The 18,692-nt window shown below is 39.9% G+C and overlaps 1 protein-coding gene across 1 annotated transcript in view; it reads left to right on the forward strand.

The window, feature by feature from the left end:
• Nucleotides 1-4,938: 4,938 nt before the first annotated feature.
• Nucleotides 4,939-18,692, forward strand: part of zzef1 (zinc finger, ZZ-type with EF-hand domain 1) — a 100,812-nt gene continuing 87,058 nt past the window's right edge. The window contains exons 1-7 of the mRNA XM_012957555.3: nt 4,939-5,419; nt 9,172-9,316; nt 9,675-9,869; nt 10,112-10,283; nt 12,878-13,077; nt 13,701-13,908; nt 18,118-18,234. Of these exons, the coding sequence (XP_012813009.1) occupies nt 5,042-5,419; nt 9,172-9,316; nt 9,675-9,869; nt 10,112-10,283; nt 12,878-13,077; nt 13,701-13,908; nt 18,118-18,234 (1,415 nt within the window). The 5' untranslated portion in view covers nt 4,939-5,041. The remainder of the gene's footprint in view (nt 5,420-9,171; nt 9,317-9,674; nt 9,870-10,111; nt 10,284-12,877; nt 13,078-13,700; nt 13,909-18,117; nt 18,235-18,692) is intronic.

The following is an 18,692-nucleotide window of genomic DNA, read 5'->3' on the forward strand; positions in this document are numbered from 1 at the left end:
CAACCTTTTCTTCTTCCCACCATATACCTATATAAAACCTATAACATTTTGCACTGTCTACATTTAAAGGAGAAGGAAAGGCTAATAAAGATTTAATCTCAAGCTGCAGGCATACCTTCAGTTGTCTCAATAGTGCCCTTAAGTCTCCCCATACTTCACCCGTTCAGAAGATCAGAAGCCAAACATGAAAAAAAACGCTGAGCAGTGTAGAGAAGATTCCCATAATGCATCGCTCCTTCAAGACTTGGCGACTTGTTACTGCAGGCGGTGCATGCGCACACAGCAGGAGCATCCGGTTGCCATGGCGACGCAGCGTCGGAGAACTCTGTGACAATCAGGTGGGGGGAGCGGGGGGCAGGTTCAGTGAGCGGCGGAGGGTTTGTCGCAGGAGTGGGGAGCGGGGGGGGTTTGTGGAGCTTGGGGGGTTTGTGGCAGGAGTGGGGAGCGGCGGAGGCTTTGTGGCGGGAGCGGGGATCGGAGGGGGGGCTGGCTTGTGCTTTTCAGCCCATACAGACACGCTGGACAAGATGGCGGCGCCGTTCACTGAAACAAGTATGTAAGTTCTAGTAAGTGTATCTCTGTAAATCTTTCATTAGGCAAGCCAGGAATATAGCGTTTTTACACAGCAATAGTAGTACTATTTAATAGTGTGCTTAATAGATTTTTACTTTCCTTCTCCTTTAACATTTTTGAGAGTGGGGCCTGAATGTTAGGAGGATCATTGGGGATGAATGTGGCATACATTCAACAGGATAGCTCAGACCTGGAGGGCAATCTGTGGATTCTGGCAAAGCCAGACAGTCACTATTTAATAGGCCTGTGAGGGGTTGTTTGGGCCTCTGGGTACTTGAAAAGCTATGGCCTATTTTGAATCCTATTCCAGACCTGAGAAAGGTTATAACTGTATGAATGTGTATTATTATTAATTCTTTAATGTCAGATTTCCTGATGTTATGGGTCTATTAAAATAGTATTATTACTATTATTAAATGAAAGAAATTACTATTATTAAATGATTTACTGAATCAATGAATAAGTGAAAAGTTAGGTAAATACAGAAGTACAGTTATATAGTAAACAATAAATTGTAGCTAGCACATTTGTTTCTTAGGAGCAAGAAATAGCTGTTGTTTCTGTATTGATTCAGCTTGTGTGCCTTCCCTTGTATCATGAAAAAGATGTTTTGTACACCATTTTTTTTGCACAAGCAAATTACTCACAAGTCCAGAGCCCTGCTAACCCTGTGTAGTTCTGGCCCTTCCAACATGATAGGACCTGCTGTATTGTTAGCATGCGGATAAGCACAGGCTGAAAATATGTTGTTGTGTTTGCACCGGAAGCATTGCATACACCTGGGTGCAGGCCCTGTGTGCCCTCGCCCTTTGTTGCAACTTAACCAGCTACTGGCCACTGCCACTAAGAAAATACTGCCCATTACATTTTTAGAGAATGTACTCTTTGTAAAGTTTATCTTGGGAGGTTTAGGTTTTGGGCTAGCACTAGTAAAACAGTAGACATCTGGAGATGGGTGATTTTCATTGTATATTATAGCTAGGGGGCTCTATCTTCCATAATAGCCCAGTATAATCCTTGTTAACAACCATGGTACTTTTACTCTTTCGGGCAACTTCGAAAAACCGAAGCGACATGTATGCCATGCCACTGGCAATTCACATTGTTGCTGGTGGGAAAGCATTTTGGGCAGATTAGTCGCCGAAGTAGCGAAGATTCATCACCGGTGGCTAATTTCCCTGTGTTCCAGTGCCCTTAGGGCAATAGCACACGGGATGTTATGTTGCCTGCAATAAATTTTGGCTACTGTAGGTGACAATACATTTTTTTTTTCTTTAAAAAATCCAACTATTTGAGACTTTAGAAAGAACTTGATAAATAACCCCCTTAGTGTTATGTTTTGTTTTGTACACTGTTATTACAATACATAGACAGCTCAGACCCATAGGCATGTTTTTAAAAAAAATTATATTTATATATTTTGTAGCAGCAGGTAAAACTTGTTTTCAGCATAAGCTCTGCCCAGGAGAGAAAAAAAACCACAACAACATACTCAGCACCTCTCCAGACCATGTCTTTTTAACTCTGTGTTAGAGAAGAGGTTTTTTTCACAACCACTTCTGCTTCAGTTTTCTAAATAAATGAAAGTTTTCTAAAATGGACATCTTAAAGGGGAAGTTCACCTAGAATTAACTAACTTTTTTATGTAGAAGATAACTTGAGATATTTTCTCTTTTATGTGGTTATTATTATTCTGCCTTTATTGCGAGTCATATGACCAGGGTCTGTAATACATGTCAACCAGAAAGCAGATTTGTTCTGGGGTTTTTTTGTTATTCTTTTCTTTCTGTTTAGGCCCTTCTCACTTATGCTCTAGAATGTTATCTAAATCATTTACACAAGATAAAAGTCTCACTTACAAGCCAGCAGTTATTTGCCAGCGATGAGCTAGTTGCATCATAAAGGTGACCATACAAGTCACCAAGTGAGCAGATCTCCTCCCAATATCACCACCTAGGGGTGGGTGATATCCAGCTAATTCTGTTGTTTGGCCCTTGGGCCAAACAATCAAACTAGTACAGCGGGTATAGGTGCCGATTGTTTGGGGACCGCATCAACTAGCCGATACAGTTCCCAATCTGACGGAAAAATCAAACCTTTCTGATTTCAGGCCAGATGTTGGTTGGGCAGGCCTGTTGTTCGTGCCCATACATGGGCAGATAAGCTGCTGCATGGGTCTAAAGGACCATTATCGGCAGCTAGAACCGGCCCGGGTATGGCCACCTTAAGCCCTATGGTACAGATAGCATTTTGATATAAAAATATTAGAAATATTAGACTCTTTAAGGGTATTGGCACACAGGGAGATTACCCGCCAGTGGCAAAAGATATGCGGTGTGTCATTTCCTAAAGTCACAGGAAACTTAGGGCGACTTTATAAAACAAAGCCACATATGCCTTCCAACCAGGGATTCACTTACATGCGGTTAAATCTCAGCTTACATGGGCGCCTGATCTCCCCATGTACCACTGCCCTAAAGAGAGAACTTTAAAACATGGCAGTGCCATTTCCCATAGTATCATATTTAAACAAATAAACCTTTGCTTTTGGCTAATTTGCATTTCTCTGTAAATGGATGATAACTTAGCAACTATATATTTATGTTAAAGCCAATACAATCCTACTGAGATTTTTTAAAGTTGTTTAACCTTTTTCCCCATCAGCTTTTGCAAACACTCCAGATGTTGCTAGACATTCTGACTGACTTCATCTATATTAAATAGATTCAGAAAAGGTCAGATTTATTATTTTTGATAATAAACCCACAAATTGTTATGGCTCAATCCATAAATATACTTGATAAATCAGCCCCATTTTGGGGGGATTTGCTAATCTCTGTGACTAATGTTCTTAGCTATGCTTCTCTACTTTATAGTTACACCAGCTCTGGGGACTCACAAGTACAACAGGGCAGGGTCTGAATGACAAGGTGAACTTTATAGAACAGAGAACATGGAAAAAAGAAGATTAGTTTGTTATTGTGTAAAACAAGAGCTTTAATCAACCCTACTAGGCTGCATATAAATAAATAAGCATTTCATTCAGCTTGTCTGTCACTTTAGTGGCATAGTAGCAACACACAGGCCTCTTTCCAGAAGCAGAATTTCATGGACTATTCAGTCTTACAGTACAGGTATGTGATCCATTATCCAGACACCCGTTATCCAGAAATCTCAAAATTATGGGAAGATAATCAAATCAAATAAAATAGTTTTTTTTCAAAACGATTTCCTTTTTCTCTGTAAAAATAAGACAATACCTTGTACCTGATTCCAACTAAGATATAATTAATGTTTATTGAGGCAAAACAGGGCACTGTGACATACCGATAACCAGGGTCAGACTGGGCTGCCAGGACACCGGGACCCGGCCCTAATGGGCCCCGGTGGCCCAGACCCGACCCTTGGCAGCACTCCCCCGGCCGGCCGACTGTTCCTTCCTTGAGTGTTAAACTTATGTGCTCTCAGGGGAGGACATCGGGTGGGGGACTCTGTGGGGGGTTAGGGAAGCTCAGCAGGGGCCCCTGTGGGGGGGTAAGGGAGGCTCAGCAGGGGCCCCTGTGGGGGGTAAGGGAGGCTCAGCGGGGGGGTTAGGGGATGCAGGGGACTCGGCCTGCAGGGGCACCTGCAGGGCCCCTGGGGTGGCAGCCCCGGTGGGCCTTGTACCTCCCAGTCCGATCCCGCTGATAACACTAACATAATCAGGGAAGTTTTTCTCTTTATACAAGGGATGTGCCAAATCAGTTCAGGGTTCAGTTGAACCCCAGCACTTTTTTGTAGGGTTCAGTTTTTGCCAAATATTTTGCATTGCTGCTGCCAGATCCACTGGGGTACCGTGAAGACAGCGTTCCCCAACCAGTGGCTCACGGGCAACATGTTGCTCACCAACAGAGCCTTCTGTAAGCTGCCAGTCCACATAGGGGCTAGTAAGAAGCCAATTATAGCCCTTATTGGCACAGCCAGGAACTTTTTTCATGCTTGTGTTGGGGAAGGTTGGGGAACCCTGCGTTAAGACGAGCAATTGCTACTGTGTTAAATGCGCCTGATGGCCATTGCGATTATCAGTAGTGATGAGTGAATTTTTTCACCAGGCACAGATTTGCAGCGAATTTCAGCATTTTGCCATTGGCAAATTGTTTTGGGAAACTTCTATCGCTCATCACTAAATATCAGTATCACATGCAGTTCGCCACTGAGAAACTACAGCTTTTGAAGAAGTGTTGTAAGTTGAGAAAGCTAGATGGACTGCAACTTTGGGTTTATGTAGTTCAGAAACATCTGCTTGCCAAAGTCTGTTGGAAAATTGCTACCTGCAGTTTACGTTACGCAGCCACTACCGCCTCCTGTCAGCTATAGACAAGCGTCAGAAGTAGGCTGACCCTAAGGCGGAGTCTGAGCGAGGTGGGCGGGGGCAGCCTGGGCCTCACAGGCCCCGGACACACAGTGCAGGTCAGGCTGAGGCTTAGTCATGGGGAACGTGGTAAGCGGCGGGAGCGGAGATGAGGAAGAGACGGGAATGGAGCAAGAGGAGGCGGCCACAACAGGGACAGATGCCACGGCAGGTTCTGGGGCGCAGGCTAACCCTTTACAGCCCGGAGTTCCAGGTCCGGCTCCTCCGCTGCTATTACCCCCGTCTCCAGGTGTCCTGTTGGAGCAGGCCCGGTTGAGGGAGGCAGCGGCAAGGCTGAGAGAAATAGGGGCCCCAGAGTCGGTGGTTTCGCGGAACCAGAGTGCCCTGCTCCGCTGGCTGGAGGAGAGGCTAAGTCGAGGGGAAGAGTTGCTGAGCAAAGATCAATTCATTGAGATGTTGGAGAGCAGGGCCAGCGGCCGTGAGGAGTGCGAGGAGGTAAAGTGCCTGTGGGGACATGGGACAGTGGGAGCTGTCATACTGTGTGTGGGTGTGACGCTGTCAGAAAGTACGTATGTGGCACCTAAGGTTTCACGTCTTGTTGCCTAGCTGTCTCACAACAATCTTCCACTAAACTCCAACTTCCTTGCTTTGTCTTTGCTGGGAGTTATACTGAAAGTTATGAGAATTCCAAGTTTTAAGAATAGGATTACTATCATAACTTTCTCTATGTTTTAACACCTGGTCATCAAGACCATGACTTTAATATTACTACACCCCCTTATAACAATGTTATACATTCATATAAACACTTTGCCGGCACAGTCACCCATAGTTGCAAGAATATCCAAACAACAAAGACATGGTCCACAGATGAGCCCAGCCCCAGTAACTGGGAACCACTGCCCTACGCTAGACTTTAAAATCTAATTTGAATTCTTGATACACGCAGACTAAAAGGAAAGGGCATAATAAATATACAGATTCTCTATTCTCATGTTGGATTGTAGCTTTAAAAACAACATATAGTGAGCTTCACCTCATAGTCACGGTGACTTAAAAGAGGAATCAGAGATAAATATAGCAGGTAAATAGAACAGCACAGTAAGCATGGAAATAGAAGCAGGACACTGTGTCATAAACAGCCAAATAGAACTAATGCATATTTGGTTTAGTTAGTTTATGAACTTCTTCAGGTTGCTCTGAACCCTGCTGCATAAAACTTGGTTGCATGCCTATTCACATGCAATGGTTTGAAAATAGCCAGGAGCCTATATCATATGTAATTATGGTTTGCACTTTCCCTTATCACTTATTGTGACAGTGTTTACTATTTGGGTCTAGAAAGGGAGTCCAGTTTTCTGGATACAATAAGGAAATGTACTTTTAACAACATTGTTCTCTGCTTCCTGCTAATTTTTTTAGGTGGTTTATAATAAAAACTTACATTTTAATTTAGTGAATACTTATCTTCATTTAAATTTCCTCCCTTACTTACACACCATAAGGAGGTCTAACCTGTGCGGACTATAAGCATTCATCAGACTTAATCACAGAAGTGACATGATACACTGTGGAAGTGATGTCACATGCAACCGTGCGCATGACAACACTTCCGCAACCTGGGAGGTGTGTTTAGGTCCTGCCTAGGGTGGCACTGGATCTAAAATCGGCCCTGCATCCCAGCAGTTAAAGGGGTCATTTTTAAATAGTTTTTGAATTATTTACTTTCTTTTGACTTTTTCTAGGTTTAATATGGGGTTCACTGACCCCATCAAAAAAACAGTTGCTCTGTAAGGGGTTTTGTTTTGTTGTCATTGTTTTGACTTTTTATTGCTTATCTTTCTATTTAGGCTCTCCTCTATTCAAATGGCTGTCTCTCTCAAACCACTGCCTGGTTGCTAGGGTAAATTGAACCCTAGCAACCAGATAGCTGCTCAAATTCCAAACTGCAGAACTGCAGACAAAAAGCTAAAAGTTCTAAATAGCACTCTCTACATTATGCTAAAAGTTCATTTAAAGGTGATCTACCCCTTTAAACTCTCCGGATGTAATAAGTAAATGGTACTGACTAGCCAGTTACTAGAGGTATGCTCAGTCTAGCTTATCTGTATATTTTGACTTAGGGAACTCTCACATTTATGTCAAAGGGATCAGATATACTAAAGGGTGAGATTTTTTCTATCACTCAAATTACAGAAAAATGTTTCCAGTAGTTTCTCCCTTTTATAAAACATGAAACATTACCCAAATCAAAAGCTGCTTGGTGAAAAAGTGACATTTTTCCCCATTAGCAAATCTGCTCCTATTGTCCACACAGTTGCTTTGCTCAGTGAATAAAATTTGGAAGTTACAAAGTGACTCATCAACCCATTGTTCGATCATTGTTGTAAGCACAACATTTGTTACATATAATTTGTACCTCATTTTAGGTTTTTATATTGATATTCTTTTCATTTTGTAAATTTGTGTCATTTCAGTTTCTAATGTTTTAATATTTAAATATTGCATACTGTACTATTTATTCAGAGATCATAGATTGTATGTTTGTTTTCTTTGCAGAGCCATGTGATGTAATTTAATTAATAAGATAATTTGCCAGATAATATAAAAAAAAAATACTAACATGACCCTGCCCTGTACTTCAGACTTGTATTTTTGGCTCTGCATGATGGAGACAACATTCAGCTCTTGGATGAGCTCTTTATTGCCTTGGCATCTACTCAGATGTAATCACAATGGAACAGTATCTGGGATTGAAAGAGCAGCAGTTATTGGATTCTAGAAGTTAATATCAATATGAATTCTGTTGTTTGTTTTGTTGGGAGTTTCCTTTATAAAGCATGGAAGTACACTGACAGTTGAAGCAATCATTTAAAAGCTGTCCATGCAAGTGCAGTTCAAGATATCTAGTATAGTCATTTGTGGATGGAACATCTGCATTGAATTGAAATTAATTAACATTAGCTAATGTAGGCTGATGCTACATGGGCATATTCTCCGCTAGCTGAAAAATGCTTGCCGAGAATACGCCCTGCTACTGTACATTTACCCTACCTTGAGCCTGCACCCGAATGAATGAAATATGCTTGGGTGTAGGCACATGTAGCCGATATCCATCAAAAAATGTGAGACTTTGTATCTTCGGCGGATACCGGCTACATGTGTCTGCACCCCACTGTATTTCATTCATTCGGTGCAGGCACAGGTAGGAGCATATGGCGCTATTTTCGGCTTGCCGAAAGTATACGCCACACCAGGCCATACGCACCATATGCCCCTACCTGTGCCTGCACCGGAATGAATGGAATACGCTCTAGTGCAGGCACATGTAGCCGATATCTGCATAAAAACGCAAGAGAACAAAGTCTCACGTTTTTTTCCGTATCTTTGCTACATGTGCCTACACCCAAGCTTATTCCATTCATTCAGGTGCAGGCACAGGTAGGAGCGTATTGTGCATATTTTCGGCAAACATTTTTCAGCTTTCTGAAAATATACGCCATACGCCTGGTGTGGCATCAGCCTTAGGAAATGCAGTTTTAAAGTTAGTTTACAGAGCAGGCTGCATGCATCATATAGTTAGTTCACCTGATGTAGATAAACTGATCAAGTAAATGGGCTCTAATAATTAAATAAGGCCTGTGCAGAAAAGGAAGACTGATTGCTGCTATGTGTAGTTGACTGAGTTCTCTGTAGTTCTCTGTGCACACCACAGTTTGTTTATCCCCAAATAAAAGCCTGAACCATATCTGCACAGGTAGAAGTGTAAAATAATATGTAGGAAAAAATGGACAGTTAAAGGAATGTAACTTGTTCATGGCAAGCTCAGAGAATCATACTTCTATATTCACCACCTATATTTTAGAGCAGGGGTTGGGAATCTTTTTGGCTGAGAGAGCCATAAACACCACATATTTTAAAAAGTAATTCTGTGAGAGCCATACAATATGTTTGGCCGCGGATGCTGCGGGGCAAGGTAGGGTGGGTCCCAAGGATGCCGGATGCGATGCAGAGGAGGGCGTAGCCTGCACTCAGCAGATAGAAGACATGTTCTAAGGCTTAGAACACGTCTTCTATCCGCCAACTGCAGGGGCAAGGTAGGGTGGGTCCCAAGGATGCCGGATGCGGAGGGCAGTGAGCCAGATGCAGCCATCAAAAGAGCCATATTTGGTTCGCACGCCATAGGTTCCCTACCCCTGTTTTAGAGTAACTCAGTTTTGGGGATTAATGTCTCAAATGTCTTCTAGGCCTTTTCACAGTTTGATGCTGAAGGTGATGAGGTTGTGGACCTGGAGAGCATGTTAGAAGCCATCAAGTCCTCTAGTGGTGCCAGTCTTAAGGGGGAGCTGAGTCATGTGATCCGGCAGCTGCAGGCATGCTCTCTTACACCAGGTATGGATACTGCTGTTTTGTTTACATTTTTTTTCCTCTGAAGCTGATAAATATCTATTTTTCGTAAAAAAAAATATTTACATTTACAATTTGTATCTGCTGATCGAGCACCTACCAAAAAACAATTTCTTAGTAACAAATGTCTTTTTTAATTGTGGTCATATACATTAAGATCCTCTCTTTTGGCAAGATCACCTACAAGCGGATCTTTGCATGACTTGGCCACATGCTGCCCCTGTCTAGAAGACAAGATTTTGTGCTTAGCTCAAATTTACCATTAATATATTGTTAGATAAATATATATGTTTTTGTGTACAACTAGAGTCTTCTTTTAACCTGTAAAAATTTGTTTCTGTAGGTTTTATTGATATATTTTCAAAATCAAAGGAACCCCTGAGTTTACATTCTGCAAAAATACTGGGTTTCCTGCATCGAAACCGGGTACCCAGCACTGCGATCCCTTATCCGATGCTGGAGTGTTGCAATAACATTTGCACTATGAGAGCTTCTGTCATAAAGGACTATTTAGAACGGCTGCTGAAGAAAGAAAAGGGTAAAGTTTGCTTAATTGAACAAACTGCATATTTTTCAGTTTATGAAGAAAAAACTTTGTAATACTGTTCAGAGTTTTGTAGCATTTTGCAAAATAGTATAGATTTAAGGCAAAGTGGTAAGCATTATATACATTCTTTTTTTTTTTTTTTATAGAATTTATTAGCTGATATTGGTTGCTTGGCTTTTGAGATGTTATTTTCTCCCGCATTTGACGTTTCCTTGTTTTTATTTGTTCTCCAGAATGTCCTGCAGTTGTGAGTTCTGATGAAGAATCCTTACAGTTCAAAACCGTGACAAAGTGCTATAGTCAGATAGAAACCTCATCTTGCGCCTCAGATATTTATAAGATGACAAATGGGGAAACATCCTCATACTGGCAGTCAGATGGAAGTGCACGTTCTCACTGGATAAGGTAAAAGCTGAAATTTGAGTTATTCTGCATGTTTAGGATTTTAAAAAGAGCTTTGAGTATGTTTGAAAATGTATTTTGCAAATTACAGTATGCAGCAATTTGAAGGTTCCTGCTAGCAGGCAAGCACATTTCTAAGGCAATGGCACACAAAATGCAGCTTAAACAGAGAACAATGCAAAAGAAGGCAATTTCCTTTGATTAAGCTGTATCACTATAATAAATTTTATACTTGCACTGATCCTAATGTTATGCAATGGCAAGGCATGTTTGGGAGATTTGTTGCACATGGTAGCGCCGATGTACTGTGTTCCATTGCCCTGAGGGTGGTTTAGAGGAAGCCATCCATTACGATCCTGTGCTGGGCTGTGAAGGCAGCATTCCTAAATTCAGCACAGTGTAATGATAGATATTGCGTGCTCTTTTAACTAGTACAGTAAAACAATGATTTGTCCATAATACACATTATTGATGGTGCAGTGGATCTGTCAGTGATTTGTAATGGAGGTTGCTTCTGCAACAGTGCCAAACCACTCTGGGCTAGCACTCAGTGCTAGGATAGTGTAATCCCTATGCTGGAGGCTTCTGTTTAGAAAGGACTGCTTCATAGGAAATTTACTACTGAACTGCTTGCAGAGACCACAGATATAAAAAGTATCTTCTAAACATGGTTCTTAAAATTAAATTTATAAAACTTTTAACTAAAGCACTTTCTGTATATTTGGTTAAAATATTTGCTTTCCCTTTAAAATGAGTGATTTTAGGCCAGTGATTGAAAACTTATTGCATAATAAAGAACTAATTTTGCAAATATTTTTTGCAGTCATGTTGTAAGGAATATAGGAGTGTCTTTCAAGAACAATCAATGTACATTTTGGATCCTATGGACCAATTGTAAGCTAACTTGTAGGGCAGTGCTGTCCAACTTCTGTGGTACCGAGGAACGGAATTTTTCTGGCCTTCATGGGGGAGGGCTGATAATGGAAGCTAGTTATGACCATTCCCCTTTTTTAAATTGCACCCACTTCAAACCACATCCATGTTATCACAAGAGCTTTTGAGATCATACCCACATTAATGGTGGGAGCACAGCAAAAACCCAAATGATTGGTCCTCACTGTAGGGATATCACCCTTCATTGATATGTGACAGTTTATTATGTCATATTAAGCCACACCCTTAAGTCCATACACCTCCCTTTGGGGTAGCACAGTAACCCCCAGCACATAATTACACAACTTAGGGATCATATTATTACTATTTCCAAATGCTAACAAAATCCCAGAACAAACCCCTGCCAGGTTCACCTGTCCATACACCTCCTTTGGGGGTAGCACAGCAACCCCCAGCACATAATTACACAACTTTTAGGGATCATATTATTACTATTAACAAAAGCTAACAAACTCCCAGAACAAACCCCTGCCCGGTTAACCACCCACAGGCAGCATGGGGTAGGCAGAGTATGGCACAGGCAGCTTAAAGAATAAGTAAACCTTTTTTTTTTATCAGTAAAATTACTCTAAACAGCCTACAGAATTACCTACCTGTCCCAGCATTCTGTCTGACCTGGTTCCTCAGTTAGACGTTAATCCTTTCCTTTGCTTCTTTGTGCAGAGTGAAGCCCCGCCCCCACTTCCTGTTCAGTTCTCTCTTCAATTCAACAACCTGTTGTCAGAGTGGAGAGCCTTCTGTGCATGCCTGGAGGTAGCAGGAGCCAGTCTGTGCATTAGCAGGGTTTTTTTTTTTTTTTGATGAGAGACCTGAACAGGAAGTGGGGGCGGGGCTTCACTCTGCACTGCATAACCATAATTTCTCTATTCCTCACAAACATTCCTTTTGCTATTCTTCCAGTAAAGTTGTGCACATATTTCCTCTAGGTTATCTGTATTTATTAAACTCACAAATTACAAGGGTGGGTATTTTCTTTGTAATATTTTACAATTTCATACTTTGGGTGTCTTAAAAAAACCCAAAAAAAACAAAACTAAAACAGGTGTATATAGCCAAGGTCTGTAATATCAGTAGCATATAACACCCATCAGGTGCTCACAGTTGAAGTTATACAAGTGTATAGGGTAATGAGTTGAAGACCTCCAGGTCCTATTACATATTTCTCAGCAGAAGTAGTCACATACCTCTCAGTGGCATCATGTTATTTGAAAATACTGTAACAAATATAGTGCAAATCTTTATACTGAGAGACTGTGTATTTGTGAGTTAAGGTATACCTCAACTCCGAAACCCTGCGTGAGTTCCTTAAGTCATGAAAGGTTTCCTTGAGGCTCGAAAAATCATAATTCTCCCGCTTAGTCTTTCCCACTTTCCAGTGGCTATCTTTTTTTTTTTTTTTTCTTTCACCCTTGCCCCATGTTTTTTCCTTCCTCTAGTTATTGCAATTTACCTTCAGTGTTCGTAATACTCTTCCTCCCTTGCTTCTTGCATCTTCTTCCCAAACCTGTATTGGGACACATTGACGTAAAAGGTTTTCTTGTTCATTGTAATTTTCACACATTATATATGCATACTGGAATAATGTTCTAAAAATAAAAATACTGCATAAACCTGGATAAACCTCATTCACTTTCTTTTCTTAGGTTAAAGATGAAACCTGATGTAGTTCTGAGACAACTGTCCATCGCTGTGTCTGCTGCAGACCAGAGTTACATGCCTCAGCATGTGGCTGTTGCAGTCGGGAGGAATCCCAGCAACCTCCAGGAGGTCCGAGAGGTTCACATTCCCAGCCATATCACAGGCTATGTGACATTATTGGAAAACGCTAACATTAGTCAGATGTGTGAGTCAACAGAAATAACAACAGCCTGGTTTCTTTTTTTTCCTGTAACATAGGGGTCAATCACTCTTTCTCTATTTCGTTTGCACACATATTAACAGGTGAACAGTGTTTTTAAGCACATGGACCATTTTAAATTGTGCATTCCGCCAGTACAAAACAAATTAAATCTCATTATGTTGCCCTGTATGGAAGATTTTGTCAAGAATAACACAATAGTTTTCTTCTTTTATACAGTTAACTTTTTAGATTTATGCCCTAAAGTGCAGGAATAGATGTCATGGTTGTTTTTTTGATCGCAGGGCATACACTTTTAAAGATTCAACTAGCGATTCAACACTTCCCTCAGCGATCATATTTTCCCATGATTAGACCACATCACCACAAATAATGTGTTCTCCTACAGGGCAATGTAAAGACTTGCTGCAGGCAACAAATCTTCTTGTTTGACATGGTTCTAAAGCACACAGTTTTGAATAGCACAATGGAGTTTCATGGTGGATCTTTTTAGCGGAAGTTAACATACATATTCATATTTTAGTTTAAATATTTCTTTAAAAAAAAACAATAAACCTGTAAATAAGCATAAAGTTGTATTTCTCTAAGTATCTTCTCCCCCCCCTCAGATGTTCAGATTAATATTAAGCGTTGTTTAAGTGATGGGTGTGATACCAGAATCCATGGCCTCCGAGCTGTTGGCTATCAGAAGATAAAGCGTGCTGTATCTATATCAGATGCATCTGCAATTTGGTATCTATCATTGTTAACATCGCTTGTGACAACGTCAATGGAAACAAACCCGTCACTTGCTCAAGCTGTCCAGCAACACACGCAGTAAGTTAAAAGAAATTGCGCTCCCAATTTTTGCAGTTGCTACGTGTAACCTAAATTTTTTTAAGCTTGTTTAGCAGCATTGTCTGCTGTTTGTCACACAAGCTTTAAAACCCTCCACAGTAGTAGTGGAAAAGCTTGAGAAATGTGGTAGACGGTTTAACAGTGCCTATCCTTTATGGGATCTAAGAGTTACACTTTAGGGAGAATATAAAGTTCCAAAGTATTGTATGCTAAATTTATAAAAACAGAAAAAAATAATTAGCAATGGGCCTACAAAACTTATGGCTCAGTGCAAACTAACTGTTACATAGTTGCAAAGACATGTCCATCAACTTTCAACATTCAACTCTGTATCAGTATTATGCTAAGAGCTAATTGCATTAACCCTGTGTTTTCTCCGTTTCTAAAATGAGATTTATTATATAGCTTCCCTTCTTGAAGCTATGTAATGTGTCAAAGGCTTCAGGAAGAGAAAAAGTATAACATTCCATATGTTAGGATGGAAGTATCTACTGGCAAATACAGCATCAGAGAATTTATTACATAGTACTGTTATGTATTTTACATCAGTGGTCCCCAACCAGTGGCTCATGTTGCTCACCAACCCCTTGGATGTTGCTCCCAGTGACCACAATACAGGTGTGTACTTTTAAATTCCTGGCTTGAAGGCAATTTTGTTTGCATCAAAACCAGGTGTACCGCCAACTAGTCCACATAGGGGCTACCACATAGCCAATAACAGCCTTTATTTGCCCCTTCCCGCTCCGGAACATTTTTTAATACTTGTGTTTTTTACATTTAAATGTTGCTCACAGATAAAAAAAAAGGTTGGGGATCCCTATTTTATCAGTTATCATTTTCTACTAAAAGTGTCTCTTATAAAGTGTATTGCCTATCTGCTGTCTGTTAATTCCAAGGATATTTGTTGGGTAACAATACCTGTGTTTACTGTTTATCCAGCAATATACAAAGACATTGTACCTTGGACAATAGCTGCCCCAAAATCTGCTGCTTTACTTGGCTCAAACCTAAGATTTGATTCACACAAAAAAGCACATTTATATTGTAAATCATTATTAAAATCAATTATAGACAAACCGCTATGCTATATTCCATCCCTTTATTAGCAAATCAGTATATTTTGTAAATCATGATAGGGATGCTCTGAATCCAGGATTTGGTTTGGGATTTGGCCAAGATTCAACCTTTTTTGGCAGGATTCAGATTTGGCCATGGTCCTGGCCGAACCGAATTCTAAAAATCATGTGACTTTTTGTCACGTAAACACGGAAGTTAAAAAATTTTCTAACATTTTCCGACATTTAACCCTTCCAAAAGCTAATTAGTATATGCTAATTAGGATTTGTTTTGGTATTTGGCTAAATCCTTTACGAAGGATTCGAGGGTTCAGCCAAATCCAAAAAAGTGGATTTGGTTCATCCCTAAATAATAACCAACCGTTTACAAATAGGTAACTCCTCTAATATAGATCTCATACACTGATACATGCACTGAATATATACATTCAATATTTGTCCCTATTATACTAATCAAATAGATAATCAATGTACTGAAGATAGTAACTGTAATTCTGGTTGATGGAGATAAAACAAATCTCACCTACATCCCAAGTCATAAAAATACCAGTGAGAAAAATCTGTCTACTTGTAGATACATACCTTGGGGAAACATGGCCGAACATGTATTGGCATTAGTGATGTGTGGGCTGGCCCGATACACGCGGGTTGGGCGGGTTCAACCCAGCTCATATAGTTAAACAGTGCTTCTTTGAGAAGCAATTTTATTTTTTTTAAACATTTACTATATTAAATATCAGCCATGCACTTTGTTTTGACCAAACCCCTATTTCTAATACAGCAATGGCAACTGAATTCATTTTTAGCTTTAGTCTCAATACACATTCTACCACTACTTTTCCAAAATATCACTCTATCACAAGTAGCCACAGTTATTTAAAAAAAAAACCAAAAAAACGTAAAAAGAAAAATAGACATGTCTCAAAGACATGAAAAAAAAATTTCAAAAAATAATGATCAGTCTTGGCAAATTGTCATAAAAAACGTACATTCAATTTTCATCATGATTTTGGTTTGTAAATTTCTTTTTAACGATGAGCTCATAATTTTATACCATATGGTTTGATTTGGAATTTTCCAAATGAAATAACCTGTATCACACTGACAAATATGTAATAATAAAAAATATTTCATTATCAAATTCTTAAATCCGAAATGAAAATGCCATCCTGAAACAGAAATGATCGTTATTTTATCTGAACAGCAAAGATAAGTTTAGCATAGTTAACAGAGTTAATATACTTTTATAGCTACAGTTTCACTAGAAAAGTTAATTTTTTTTCTCTGTCTTAAACCCTTAATGACTCCCTTAATTGAACTAGCCTGTGTTTGAAGGGAGGGGGCAGAAAACTAATGCAATTCTTTACATACAATTAGAAACACCTTTTGTAACTCTCAGCATATATCTACTCTCTAGATAAAATATTCACTTCAAAACTAACATATATTGTAAATTATTATAAAATCAATTATAGACAAACCACTAAGCAAATGCAAAGTAAAGACATTGAAATAGTTTCTCCTCAAAATGTTTTTTATTAACATTTAGGTAGTGTTTCCTAAAAATCTTAACCAGCTGCAGATCAGTTTTGTTCTGGTTTGGATCTCTAGGCCATTTCTGCTTTGCAAGCTCCGCGGAGTCACCTTTATTCTTCTTTTTTGGACGGCCTCACCAAGGTGGGTATTATATAGGACAGTGATCCCCAACCAGTAGCTCGTAAGCAACATGTTGCTCACCAACCCCATCGATGTTGCTCTTAGTGCCCCCAAACCAGGTAGTTATGTTTGAATTCCTGACTTGGTGGCAAGTTTTGGTTGAATAAAAACAAGATTTACTACCAAATAAAGCCTACTGTAAGCTGATAGTGTGCATAGAGGCTACCTAGTAGCTAATCTTAGCCCTTATTTGGCACCTCCATGACCTTTTATGATGCTTGTGTTACTCTCCAAGTCTTTTTAGACTTGACTGTCGAGGTTGGGGATCCTTGATATAGGGTGTTGTGGTGCCACCATCTTGGTCTAAAAAGGCAAGGTGCCTATTCTAGCTTTTTTTCCTCATGGGTTCTCTGTGGTTCCTAGTATTCTCTGTTTTGCATCTGATTTTTCTAGCCTGTGATGCACCTCCTGGATATATCACCAATAGTCACTGTCTCTAAAGGTGGACCAGAGTACCCAGAAATGTAGATAGGGGATTACAGGTCAGGGTATTAAGGGAGAAGGAAAGGTAAAAACTAAAAAAAAAAAAAAAAAAGTAGTAAGCTTTATCAGAAAGGTCTATGTAAATACAGCGATAAGCACTTACAGTAAAGAAACACAGGATTTCTTGTCTCTTTGTTTTGTAAACATGATGTTCCAGTGTCTGACTTCTTCTCTCAGAAACATCCCTAATTCCTGTGGCCAGAGTCTGCCAGTTCTCTCCTCCTCTCCTGCACCCCCTCCCACGAGAATGCTAAGAACTCCCTCCCCCCTCCCTTAGGAATGTGTGATCTGAGCTATATTGGCTAGACTGCAGGCAGGAAGCAACTTAAAATGGCAGCTACTATCTTAAGCAAACATAGAAAGCTTCTAAAGCTGTTTACTTAGGTATGGTAATGGTTTCTGCAGAATAAATATACTGTTCTATGTGGCAATAATCTGGCAAATCTATTGGCAGTAAAATGGCAAAATGACTTCCCTCTCCTTTAAGTACATATTACTCATATGTATTTTTCCCCTTTATATCGAAGGTTTATTGATAATAGGAACTTTGTATTGTGTATGGGGCAATTCTATTCCCTGAGCCGGGTCCTACGATGCTGCTGAGCCTCGCCCCCCAGCTTTCATGTGCTGGAGGGGGTCCAGAGGGGGCTACATCACTAATGCAGAGTGCGCAAATGTGTTCTCTGCACTAGAAGAGACACACTTTCAGTTTAATAGCCCTTTCCAGAAGCAAGTTTTTGCCCACCCCTGGCAACCTGTGGGGCACTGCCACCTGATTCTCAACTTGCATCATGGCAGCAGTGCCACTGATTGTGAACTACTATTTATTGTAAATTGTAAATCCTTCTTTTTAGATTAACACATATCCTGGTATTTATACATTTTTAATTATCAGAAATCTTTTGTTTTACAGAAAAGCTTTGCAGCATATGCCACCACTGTCATTAACACTGGGTGCAACCGAGTTTCCTAACTTTTTGTCTCCAAATGTTTTAGAGGAAGTAAACAGCTTTTTGCTAAGGATAGCAAGGTAAGATTTTTAAATGTGGCATTGCACAATATTTCATTCAGATTAACATATTCAAAATAGGTAGATTATATGGATAGTATAAAATGTAGTATTGTGTAGACAGTAGCATTCACTTTAACTGTTCTTTATTTTTGTGTTTTATTTTTAATTTCTTGTATAGCTCTCCATTTGGAAATTCAAACTTCTGTCTAGACGTTATAGCTACCTAACTGCAGGCCTAGAGGTGGGAAAAAGTCAAGTTATTTACAAATAGTTATCTATAATATACTTCAAGTCGATTTTTTTGGTGAGGGGGAGCAGTGAATGTTACTTTAAAAATCATTTAAATTTCTTCTGTTCTAATTATTTATGGGGCATTTTGCATTAGGTAGCTGTTTGATCAAGTGTTATATTACACATTAAATCAATACCAGTCCAACACTGCTGAAAGGCTAAGTTATGGCAAGGCCAAATAATTT

Source organism: Xenopus tropicalis, chromosome 2 (genome assembly GCF_000004195.4).
Source record: "Xenopus tropicalis strain Nigerian chromosome 2, UCB_Xtro_10.0, whole genome shotgun sequence".
NCBI classification, from domain to species: Eukaryota; Metazoa; Chordata; class Amphibia; order Anura; family Pipidae; genus Xenopus; species Xenopus tropicalis.